This window comes from Zootermopsis nevadensis, unplaced genomic scaffold, assembly GCF_977971745.1.
Source record: "Zootermopsis nevadensis isolate Lab colony 2312 unplaced genomic scaffold, Znev_1.0 Znev_ptg000001l, whole genome shotgun sequence".
NCBI lineage: Eukaryota > Metazoa > Arthropoda > Insecta > Blattodea > Termopsidae > Zootermopsis > Zootermopsis nevadensis.
Genome location: NW_028259133.1, coordinates 1,317,257 through 1,329,435, shown reverse-complemented (window position 1 = coordinate 1,329,435; position 12,179 = coordinate 1,317,257). Strand labels below are relative to the sequence as shown.

The 12,179-nt window shown below is 37.8% G+C and overlaps 2 protein-coding genes across 3 annotated transcripts; one reads left to right on the top strand and one right to left on the bottom strand.

Annotated features, from left to right (window-relative positions):
* On the top strand, window positions 1–3,934 carry RpL15 (ribosomal protein L15). 2 transcript variants are annotated; one of them, XM_022085676.2, is made up of 5 exons: window positions 1–99; window positions 383–584; window positions 773–909; window positions 3,187–3,297; window positions 3,660–3,934. In XM_022085676.2, the coding sequence occupies exons 2-5, from the start codon at window positions 413–415 to the stop codon at window positions 3,852–3,854; spliced, it is 615 nt and encodes a 204-aa protein (XP_021941368.1). In that variant the 5' UTR covers window positions 1–99; window positions 383–412; the 3' UTR covers window positions 3,855–3,934. The 2 variants fall into 2 exon arrangements, with proteins under 2 accessions (XP_021941368.1, XP_021941358.1); XM_022085666.2 differs by having other exon boundaries at window positions 20–103.
* Window positions 3,935–4,735: 801 nt separating this feature from the next.
* Window positions 4,736–12,102, bottom strand: LOC110840674 (leucine zipper transcription factor-like protein 1). The gene is made up of 7 exons (XM_022085887.2): window positions 11,977–12,102; window positions 11,697–11,821; window positions 10,809–11,003; window positions 9,411–9,612; window positions 7,642–7,761; window positions 6,276–6,422; window positions 4,736–5,345 (listed from the first exon to the last, which is right to left on the bottom strand). Exons 1-7 carry the CDS (start codon window positions 11,977–11,979, stop codon window positions 5,190–5,192), a joined length of 948 nt encoding a protein of 315 aa, XP_021941579.1. The 5' UTR covers window positions 11,980–12,102; the 3' UTR covers window positions 4,736–5,189.
* Between the last annotated feature and the right edge of the window lie 77 nt (window positions 12,103–12,179).

Below are 12,179 nucleotides of genomic sequence, written 5' to 3'. Positions count from 1 at the left end.
TTTGGTATTGCTAATTGAGGAATTATATTCTTCGTTAATGTATACCTCTGTTGAGTTTCGATGTAAAGTAGGCTTTTCCGTTCCAGTACAGTGTTAGTTGTGAGTAAGTTAGCATATTTGTATCTGAGTGAAGTATCTATTTAATCTGGCTTATTAGTTAGTGATTATTTTGTTAATGCATTTTTAAAACTGTATCCTACTAATGATGCAGCTTGTCATCTGCTCAGTATATCAATATATGTAGTCTTTGTCACATTAACCTTTTTTTGAAGCGGCATGGTGATTTTGCGACAGGGAATATGTTCCCCAAAATTTATACGATGTAAATTTATTTTACTTAAATTCGGCGATTGTATGCATTTTCGATTTTTTGTTTCTTCAGAATTAGTTTTGAAGGGTTCTCTCCATCAACATGGGGGCCTACAAATACATCCAAGAGCTTTACCGCAAGAAACAAAGTGATGTGATGAGATTCTTGCTACGTATAAGGTGCTGGCAATATCGCCAGTTGACAAAGATGCACCGAGCTCCTAGACCATCACGACCAGATAAAGCTCGTAGAGTGGGATATAAAGCCAAGCAAGGTATGAATTTGCCTTTGTATGCATTGTAAGTCGAAGTGAAGAGATGGAGAATGCCAGTGATGACTTGTACATGCACCACTCTTACGTTATCAGTGGGGATTATGTATATCTGAGGTTACAGATTTTCAGGTGAAGATGTACAAGTTAGAAAAAGGAATTTAGATTGTAACCCTTTTAATGTGTCTCAGGTTATGTCATCTACCGTATTTGTGTCCGCCGAGGAGGTCGTAAGCGTCCAGTACCAAAGGGAGCAACTTTTGGTAAACCAAAAAGCCACGGAGTAAACCAGCTGAAGCCAACTCGCAACTTGCAATCTGTTGCTGAAGTATGGATATGTATAAAATTAATAAATTTGAAAAAATGGCATATTAAAAGTAAGGGAGTTCCTTTAGAAAGGATTTCTTTTGCTTTAATAGGAGGAGGAGATTTAACGATGCTTGATGTGATGGCAGTGTGTGCCAGTAGTTCAGAATTGCTAAATCCAAAATTTGGAAGAAAAAGAAAGTTGTTTCACAGCTTGTCTACCTTATATCTGAAGAATGATTTTGAAGGTATATTGAGTAAAAAAGATGTTGAAACATAAGTCCTATTTGTAGAAGGTTGCCTTTTAGAATGTAGAACATTTTCAAAAATTTTGGCAAACCTTGTGGTTGCCATCTTCAGAGTGAATATGTGTTGGCTGTGAGTTTTAGGAAGCCTCATACATAGTGGGCAATAGGTGGAAAGTGGGATGTGATGGACTGGTTGATGCAGTGCTGCTGTCCAACTAGTAATGAACACTTGAGGAAAAGACATGATGAGAAAGTTTGTAAGGGATTCATAATAAGGAGAAGGTGATGAGAGAAGTTTTAGTGAAAATTATTGGATTGGTTGGTGTCCAACACCTCGTCCTCCAAAATCTCTGGACCTAACTTTGCTTGATTTTTTTTATGATGGTCTAATGATCAAAGGATCAACATACATACTAGACAGGAATGTCCACATTGGATTATGGATGCTGATGCTGCTTTCATATGAGACCACCCCAGAATTGTTTAATGAACAGTAATATCTTGTTTGGTGCAAGTGAAACTATGAATTAAGAACCATGGCGGACATTTTGAACAGCAAGAGATGTATCTCATGAAATATAGTTATAAATTCAACTTGTTAATGCAGTAAACCCTCAGTTTAATAGGCCTCTGATTAACAAAGACTATGGTATTGCCAAATTTTAATTAGACATTTTCAGTTTTCTTATATATAGAACTTACCCAAAGAATATTAGGTCCATTCAGTTATCTGACTCCTTGGATAATGTTATACACTTATTTTAAGTGTTTATAAACATCTTGTGCATTGACTTTCTCTATTGTCAAGATTCATGGAATGCATTTTATCTACCTGTCTGCTTTCACTTCATTTATAGGCTCTTAACAACTGATGCTTTTACATTATTGTTGATTTTTTTCACGTAACAGTTAGCCTTCACACTTTCATGGTTTATAAAATTTTGTATTATAGCTGAGTGGCATTTAAAATTTGCCATACAAATTATGATCATACGTTGAACTCCTGATAAGATGTGGGTGGATTAACCATTTCACAGATCAGTTGCTATTGGTATTCTCTGTTCTAAATCATTCTGAATTTTGTTTTGCTGTAAAGCAGACAATTCTCTACAGGCATATTGGAGCATGAGCTTCAATGAGCGCACTAAGTGTGTACAATGAGATGGTTTGGATTGGTGTACATGTTGGGCTTACACTGTTAGTTTCTGTGTAACAGAATGGATTGAGTGTGTCTCAATATGTGTAGTGCAGATCTGAACATGTTTTCTGGGTCATTGTTGTTGGAAAAGTGATTTTTTTTATATAATGTGCAACAAAATTCATATACCTGAAGTTTTCTGAGTTTTGGCTAGTGAGTGGCACAGCACTCTCTTAACCCCACTAAGTTTGTAACAAATGTTTTTCAGCACATAGTAATTGCAACTTAAGTGGCCCATCCACATACGAGTCTGGCTCGGCGAGCTTGACTCGTGAGCCGGGCTCGGATATATTTCACCACACATGCATAGCAGACTCGGCTCGTGACACCCCACCCACAAACGAGTTTGGCTCAGTGGAACCCGAGCCTGACTTGCAAGCCAGACTCGTACATGGATGGGCCGCTTTAGAATCACCCTCTTGCTGTGCTACGTTATTCTTAGCATTCTCATTACAGAATGTGAATATGAAAAATGCATTGCTTAACTTTGTTTTGGTCTATATCCTTTGAAATATTTGGGAATGACAGTAACAAACCAAAATTTCAATCTTGAAATTAGGAGTATACAAGATTTGGGGAATGCTTGCCACCACATATTTCATAATCTTTCGTTGTGTCTGCTATCTAAAGAGAATGTGTGACTTCAGTAAGTGGATTCTAGAATAGTACCTAATAAGGATATAGGTGCCTTATTTTTCTTTTGCATCTGATGATGTCTGCATATGTGAGTGGTCATGATGAATTTTCTTCCTTGGATATCTGAAGCAAAGGGGTGCTTATGTGCACGTGACTTGTGAATTGTACTCTTTTCATTAATGGCATTGTAGTGTGTTTTATAAATGTATGTTCCCAGGAGCGTGTTGGCAGGCGATGTGGAGGTTTGCGTGTCCTTAATTCATATTGGGTTGCACAAGATTCTACTTACAAATATTTTGAAGTTGTCTTGATTGATCCATCTCATAACGTGAGTATTACTGTAAGCATGTGAATTATGAAATCTGGTTTGAAAATGGTTAAACACACTGGCTTTGATTTTGTTGTGTTGCAAAGCACAGTGGAACCCCATATTTACACTTTCAAGGGTACTGATTCAGTCATGTAAATTGCTGGAACTTCAAAAGTCATAAGTTTAATACTTTTCTTAATCTTATCATTGAAATACTCAGCAGGTAAAATATTAAGCATATAATAATATTATGATGCATGTTAAAATCATTTGATGATCATCTTGAAAGTTTCTGTGCAGATTAAGCTGTGCATTTACTACATGTTCTGATTCACTATCACACTTGTATGCATGTCATAAAGATATCCCTTTTATTGCAGGCCATCCGTCATGATCCCAAGGCCAATTGGATATGTAAGGCCGTCATGAAGCATCGTGAATTACGCGGATTGACTTCTGCAGGCCGCAAGTCACGAGGTTTGGGTAAAGGACATCGGTATAGCCAAACTATTGGAGGATCAAGGCGTGCCGCATGGTTAAGGAGAAATTCCTTGCAGCTGCGCAGGAAACGTTAATGCTTTTATTATTGTTACTGTGTAAAGAATGGATAAAGGTGTATGGTCTGGCAATGGAAGAAGGTAAAGTAATTGTTTGACTTTGTCCTTTTGCCATTTATGTAGGTGAGGTGAGGTACAGCATTTATCAGTGTAAGGATACATGTTAATAAGAGTCATTCATGTTATTGATGAAGGTAATTATTTGTGCAGATATTCACATTTCATATAAATATGCCTACATTGATAGCTGAATCTGATCCACGCCTACTTGTGTTACCTTACCACGTTTTCCTTCTTTCATCTCCGAAATGAACACATTTTTGAGTAGAATTTTATACATTGGAGGTCAACATTTAGCACATGAAAAATAGGACTAATCTTATGGGGATAAGATTGTGAAGGACCTGGCATACTCTGGATCTTGCATGTTTTATCTGTGGTACTTTGATTTGTACCACGGTGGTCTAGCGGTTAGAACGCTGGCCTTGTAACCCTGGGGTCTCGGGTTCGATTCCCAGTGGTGCCCGAATTTATAACTTGTGTTGGGCAAGGCCGTGGTCTAGGCAACACAGAGTTATCCGGTTTCTCCGTGGCATCCCAACAATTACTCCATTCACACACAGAAGAAGGCAATGGCAAACCACTTCTGGATCATCTGCCAAGAACGTATATGAACAGGTCCCAGTCCGAGAAAAGGATGGAAGGATCCTGTTCATATGGACCTGTCGTCAGACAGAACACTAAATAAATAAATAAATAAAACTTTGATTTATAAACCATGAGATGTGGGGCCATAAGAAGCCATACCTGAAATAGAGGAAGCAAGCGTTTGTTGTTTCACAGTAGAATGTAATTTTGTATGACATAAAAGTTCACAAATTTCTTATCATTGCTTTAGATACATTAAAAATAGACTTTTATTCGGTTCATTCAATAAACATCAAATTCCATTTGTTAGTCATTAAAATACAAAACCTCAAGGAGAAAGAAGTGTCTGGCTCCTGGTCCAGAGAGACTTATCATGCTACAGTAATGTTTTTGCTTTGGTGTACAACACAGAAATAAGCGACTAGTATTCATACCTATCTTTCCAGTTCTCATTATGTGACCTCAACCACAGGCACAGTTAGAATTCAGCCAAGTAATTAATGCAGCTGTGCTAACCTACTTCAATATCATTGATCTACCAATAACAGTACATACAGGCAACATTATAGGACAGAATCTGTTGTGTATAAGGCAATTACTGGTGATTAATTTACTCGCAACCTAGAATATACCATTTTAGTGCCTTTGACTAGATAACTTGAAAATTAAAAGATTTTTGGAGAATACGGTAGGCATGTTTAATTTTCATGCCAATGATGCATCCGTCAATCCATCAGCATTTTCATCAGGTTCGTAATGTTGCAGTTTTTTCCGTAGTTCTTTTATTTGTTCATTCTTTTTGTTCAGGATTTTTTTCATGTTGGCATACACAGCTGTTTGACTGAATTTTCTCTCCAGTTCCTGCAAAAACATTGAACATTTTAAAGTATTTATTTTTACTTTAGGAAAAACTGACAAGTAAAGCACTCAAGAATCTTGTATCTCATCTGAAATTTTTCACATCGGTTAATCTACTGACTAAAGTTTCAGTTGCCGATCCAATGTGCAAATGTACGTGTGACATAACTGTACAGTGTAGCCTATCTACCAGGACTTCTAATAGAATTGGTGAACCAGTCATGAGTTGCATTCCTGCCATCTGAAATGCATGCAAGCTCCTCAACCACATGATTACAATATTCTTGTTCAACTTTTCCAGTGGATTTGCATTGCTGAACTCTTACTGTTTACTGATGAAGCATAATTGAATCAGGACAGAACAAAGAATTGCAAAAATGTTCACGTGGTCCACCAATAATCCTTTACTGAAAGAGTTTCAGTATTGATTCTCAGTGACTGTTTTTTGCTGTCTGATTTGATACCAGCTGCGTGAAGCATTTGCGTCGTGGAGACAATCCACAGGATCTTCTTTCAGCATGATAGGCACCTCCACATTGGATTAAATTGCAGGTTACATGAATCAGTGTTACAAAAATCACTACATTGATCCTGATTTATGTGGTGGTATAATGAAAGATGAAATTACTTATCAGAGACATTGTGGATGTTTCTGTTTACTCAAGAAAACACCCTAAAATCATTCAGTGTGCAACAAACTCTTGTCTGGAGCCAGCAAGGCTGTGCATTAAATTTTTTTAGCAGACTTATATTTCTCATAAAATATGAGGAATAAATTCATCTTACTCATCTACTTGTTGCTGTGCCCTTGAAACTTTCTCTACATTGGTTTGCAATATGGCCGTGTTGTATTTGAAGTGTGTGCATAATATAGTATTCAGTGTATCGCTGTGATACTTTTCAGTTAATCAGAATTAGATACAGAAAGCATACCTGTTCTGCTAGCAAGAGCTGAGCCTGGACTTCTGCAATTTTCTCTCTAGTAGTCGAGAGTTCCAGTTCCATTTGTTGTTGATTTGAGGCAGACAGCTCCAGGTTTGTTGCCAGTAAGTTGCTTACTTTGCTCAGCTGGTTTTCAACCTTTAAGATCAATAACAGTGCTTTTCTGAGTAAGTCTTTATGCAGAACTGTACAGGGATGATATATATCATGGCACAGTCTTTCTGCTATGGTGATCATTGTCACATGTGCAATATTGCATATCTTATGTGAAATGTAAGTTTGTTCGAAAGTGTTGGGGAAAATTTAGGAGTGAGATTCCTGTCATAGTTTTCCATGCATCATGCAGAATCATGTTAATAAAATATGAACAACTGATGTGTTGGCTGAAGTGTAGAAGTGCTACAGTCTTACTAAAACCATACTTTTGTATTCATTCCAGCCATGTGATTTAGTAGCCAAATTGATATCAGTGCTCTGTTCACAATGGCAAACTTCATCTTGAGTTGACATTTTCTCAGGTGCAGCTTGGTTTTATTTGAATGGATATATGAACACAAATAACAACAAAGAAGAAAAATCAAGAAATACATGCACAACATAACAGTTCTAAAATGAATGACATCTAAAGGTGGCGACTGACTAGTAACATTTGCCTGTAATGTAACGTGTTACAAATCGAGCATTACACAAGTGAAGACAGCGAACGGAGCTGCTCGATGTGAGCCGCTCGCGGGCGCTCCATCGTGTTGTCGGTTTTTTCGCGAATCCCTTTGAGTGTTACATTACAAGTCAGTCAGTCAGTCGAGCGGCGTCGTAACGAGCATTCACGAGTTCTTTAGATAAGAGTAGCGTTTTAAATGAAACAAAGATAACACAACCTCCACGTCCGACATATTGAATGAAATGAATGGAGCGCACATGAGCACAGTCGAGCCGAGCGTTCAAAACGAGCATTCGATGCGCCTCACCAGTTCTGGTGTAATGTAACATGCTCGCCGCGAATGTTACATTACGAGTAAATGTTACAAGTCAGTCGCCACCTTAAGAGGATAAGTGATTGTAGTAAATTGTTGTTGTTGTCAAAACATGACCTCTTAGATGTCAGAATTGCATAGTATCAATGACCTTTTCAAAGTTGGGATGTCTGATGCTTGCCTGGAAGGGTAATATGGGGAAATCCCCCAAGTGGTTCCATGGCTACCTGCTGGCTGGTGATTCCCCCACCTACTCAGGCCTGATTATGTGCTGACAAATTGTGCTACATGAAAAGATTGACATGGAGAAGCTAGGTAAGTTTCTGCAGTGTGGGAAAGGCAGACTAAAGACTGGTAAAAGTCAAAAGGAAGGTAATGAAGACCTCATTAAGATGTGATGGCTCAGGGGCATTTAATGAAACATCCTTCAGGGCGCACACTTCGTTCTGAGCTGACTCAAGTTCTGTCTTCAACTTATTAATTTCTTGTAGGTATAAATTGGCCTGTTGAAAGAAACAAAGAAAAATAGTTGGAAAACTGGAAATAGAATAATCTATTATTATACAATGTTAAGATTCACACTATATGGGTTTTTGGTTCGCATGGCATTAAAGATGTCAATGGTGGTCTCTGAATTGTGATGCCATATGAACTGGTAGGAGGGTACCAATTTTTTTCTTTTATGTACTGCATCATCTTCAGGGGTGAAGTGTTTGTATAAAGTTAGGAGAAGGATCATGCCATTGGAGATCAGTCTGAACCAAGGGATGGTCACTGTAGCTTACCATATATGAGCACGTTACAGAATATACAATTGTTCCTTGGTCTAAGACAGGGATGGCTAACATATGGAACATGCCGAAAGTGGTACACAAGATGAATCTGATGTGTGACCATATGTTCACGTGAAAACGAAAGTCGTTTCAAGTCAATGTCAGCAAAGATACATTCATCCTTTGCCAGTGCAGTAAACTCAGCTGACTTGTTCTGCTTTTGTCACCCTAACATTGAAACTGAATGTGCTACATCTTCTCAACGCAGCTTGCTATTGGTCTGCCATTGTTCGTTGTATCCATTAGCAGTGTGTATGGTTGCCCAGTTAATGTCTGCTGTTATTCATCATTCATAGACAATTTAGCGTTCTTTTCAAAAATAGTTTTATTGTCTTTAACCCTAACTTTACGATGTTGCTTCACCAGCTAAGATAAAAAATGTTCATGTGAAGGAAGTAACACTAGAGACTTTAAAATACTTGTACTTCATGGTGCAGCACCAAAAATCTCAATGAGAGTAAAAATTATTATTCTGGTAATTTTTTAATGTATACTTAAATTGTTTGTACCACTATTGCAGTTTGTATGAGCCGGGATAGCTCAGTCAGTATAGTGACTAGCTACGGGTTGGACGACCGGGGTTCGATCCCCGACGGGGGCAGAGGATTTTTCCTCTAGTCTCTGCGTCCAGACCGGCTCTGGGGCCTACCCAGCCTCCTCTACAATGGGTACCGGGGTCCTTTCCCGGGGTAAAGCCGGCCGGGGCGTGATGCTGACCATTCACCCCCATCTAGTGCCGAGGTCAAGGAAGAGAGGAGCTATACCTCTGCTCACCCCAAACGCCTACATGGCGTATAGTGGGACAAACTTTACTTTTACTATTGCAGTTTGTAATTTCTGTTGCTACTTACGTATTCTACCTACATGAAATGTCATTTTTTCTAAATTAGTTTACTTTAATAAGATTTGTAAACAATATGGCCTGAAAATGCTTTCAATCAATTTTGATCTCTCCATGTCACTAAAAATTGTGTTAAAATGGCACATTTCACAATATTTTTAAAATTTTATGGGGGGCTCCGGATTGAGGGATCCCCCCTTCTCACTGTGAAACAGTCCTGCTTTAAAAGTATACAAATACAAGTTGTGGACAAGCAGAACTACAGTAGATGACAGATCAGAATGAGTGATAAATTAAAAAAATGAGGTTTTATTTTGAGCATTTCCTGGTTTTTAACCCACAGAAACCAATCTGAATGCTATGTCTGGTGTTACAATTATTTTTGGGAAAATATTTAGTGAGTTTTGAGTTTCAGCAGCATTCACTTTGAATGTAGTACCTCAGTCAAAGAAATCTGCATAAGGAGACGATAGTTTACCTTGGTTTCAGTTTCCTTGACGGACTCGGAAAGCTTTTCATTTTCTTCCTTCAGTCGTTCAATTTCCATATGAAGTAGACAGACAGACCCAGATGATTCATTCATTGGTAGAAGTTTAATTTTAGTCGGTGATGGATTTTTATCTGGTTTAATACTTGAAAATGCACTGTTCTCTAGTGTTTTAATGACCTCCAATTGTTCTCTGTAAAATTAAAAACATGATTTGTGATGAACTACTGAGAGAACTACATATTTGTGTCTGTCATACATTCTTCAGGAATTGTCCAGAAAAATAATATATCCTGACAAAATGGCACCGGACTGAATCCTTTTGGGCTTCATCCACAGGGCTTTCCCCTTCCTCCCAGATTGCCCTTTCCCTTGGGCTTTCACTTCATGCTTGCTTGCAGTGGTTTGGCCCTCAAGAATGCCCATTTTCAGGCTAGTGCTTTGCCCTGAAGGCTTCCTCTCTTGTGGCCAGTAAAAGTGCTGCAAAGCATGGCTAACAGAACAGAACCTTGCAGGACTAGTGACAGATGGAACATCAAGACTGTCTGGAAGGAACACTAACATGTCTGTTGATGTAAAGAATACAACAGGTCATGATATGACAATATGCTATTGCTTGATACACCATGAAAATATCAGAGTGGTTTCAAAATTCATTATTTCATTCAGTCATTAGGAATCGCCGCCATTTAAAGTATTTCTGGAGTGATACGAAAACTGATTACAGAGATTTTCTCCAGAACAAGAAAAATTACTGAATTGTGGTGAGGTGCTTAAACATATGTATTAGTTGAAAAGAGAAATTAAATTAGTTCTGGATATGAAGTTGGGACCTTATCCTCAGTTTTGCAATCGGGAATGAATGTGCAGCTTTCCATCTTGCACTGACATCACTCAACACATGAATGAACTGAGCATCAACCTACAAGAAGTAAAGCACTTTGTCAATGACATGTTCAACAAAATAACAACATTCGAGAGGAAGCTTTGATGAAACAATACTTTCCAATTCTGAGAAATGAAAAAATCCACTGATGCTAAGGAATATGTCATTAGGAATAATAATATCACCTATGTATGTCTTTTATTAAGTAAATATGGATACTTCCACACACAAATTTGTGTTTTACATATACACTGAAACATGAAATAGTTGTTAGTTTTTTTACAACTTATTGTCTTCTCCAGAGAAAAGCTCTGGTGTTGGATAAATGTTACTGTGGGAACATAAGACCTTGTCAAGAATAAAGGATTTAACTCTGCATAATATAGCGTTTAACAAATACATTTCAACTAACAAACTTCTAGCTGCAGATTTACTGCTATAAGACTTATGCATGGGTCTGTACTGCCAAGATCAAAGATTTTCTCCTGAGTAAGGAACAGTACCTGTTTTCAAGCTCTGAAAGATCAGCTTGCAGCCTAAGGTGCCATTTCTCTGCTTGCTGAAACAACTGTTTGAGTAACAGTACAGTCATATGAGTGGAACTGATGAGTTCTGTTTCAGTGTCAGCTCGAACTACTTTGGACAAACCAAGTAATAATTCTTGAACTTCATCACTTGTGTATGTATCTTCCAATAATCTGAAAACACAGTTATTACTATACACCTAAAGTGGACAAAACATGTAACACTCAGGCCTGTGAAGATTTCATTAGTGCCAACGTCACAGGACGCGTGCTTTGGGTAATATAGTTCATGTCAGCATATTCTTTTATCTTTATAAGTAGTGCATCACAGTTTATGCATGGGGCAGCAATCTGTAAATTGGTCATGGTTTTGTAATGTTTTAGAAACAAGTGTTAGTCATGACTGTGGGGTCTGAGGCGTGGGCCTTGTGCACTTGGGACTGTAGGTTCAAATCCAATTCAAGGCATGGGTGTTTTGTCCATGTCTTTGTGTGCTGTGCTGTTCTATGCACAGGTATAGGCCTTGTGATGGGCTGATTACTCATCTAAGGAATCCTACCAAATGTATAAAGGATTAAGTAAAAAAAAAAAAAGGAGGCAGCCAAGACCCACACTGGGTTGTAGAGCCAGATGATTAGACTGACAATCTTGTTTATGTTTGCAAGATGTTTTGATGCCTTTAGTAATCCACTCATTTTCAGATATCCTTTAAACTGTCTTGGTGGGGAAACTTATTCAAAATTTTTTGAGAATATTTTGGAATGCATTAAGATGTGAAACTACATCATGCATCCAGATCAAGTGTATTTATGCGAAGTGTATGTGACCTGCAGTTGAAATTATATTCACCCAAGAAAGGTACAATACCTTGATTCCGTAACATCTTTGAAAGCATATTCAATTGCCTTCAAGTTCTGAATACGCTGATATCTTGAAAATTTAATGTAATTCATAACAATCATTTGGTGATGTTCATTTAATCCCAGATCACACTGAAATATAAATAAAAATCTTAAAACCGTACAAGCATATTCCAATTTTTACAATGTAATGAAATTCTCAAATTTGAAGATGCTATATTCTGAGAAACATGTTAGAGCGTCAATTATGCGATGGCAAGCTTTAATTCTTCAAAGGAGATATTTACCATTTTTAATGCGTTGGGAAATGGACCAGAATAATACTACCTTACAACGAAATCAATTTTGCGCACCCGCCGAACCCCGCCTACTGTTTGCCTTCCGCTTGTATCATGTTTTCTATTCAACTTATTAAAATTATTGTTATATGTATTGCAATGTAGCCAACGGCATGCGTCCTTTTCTTCTCTGTATTTTGATAACTTGTACA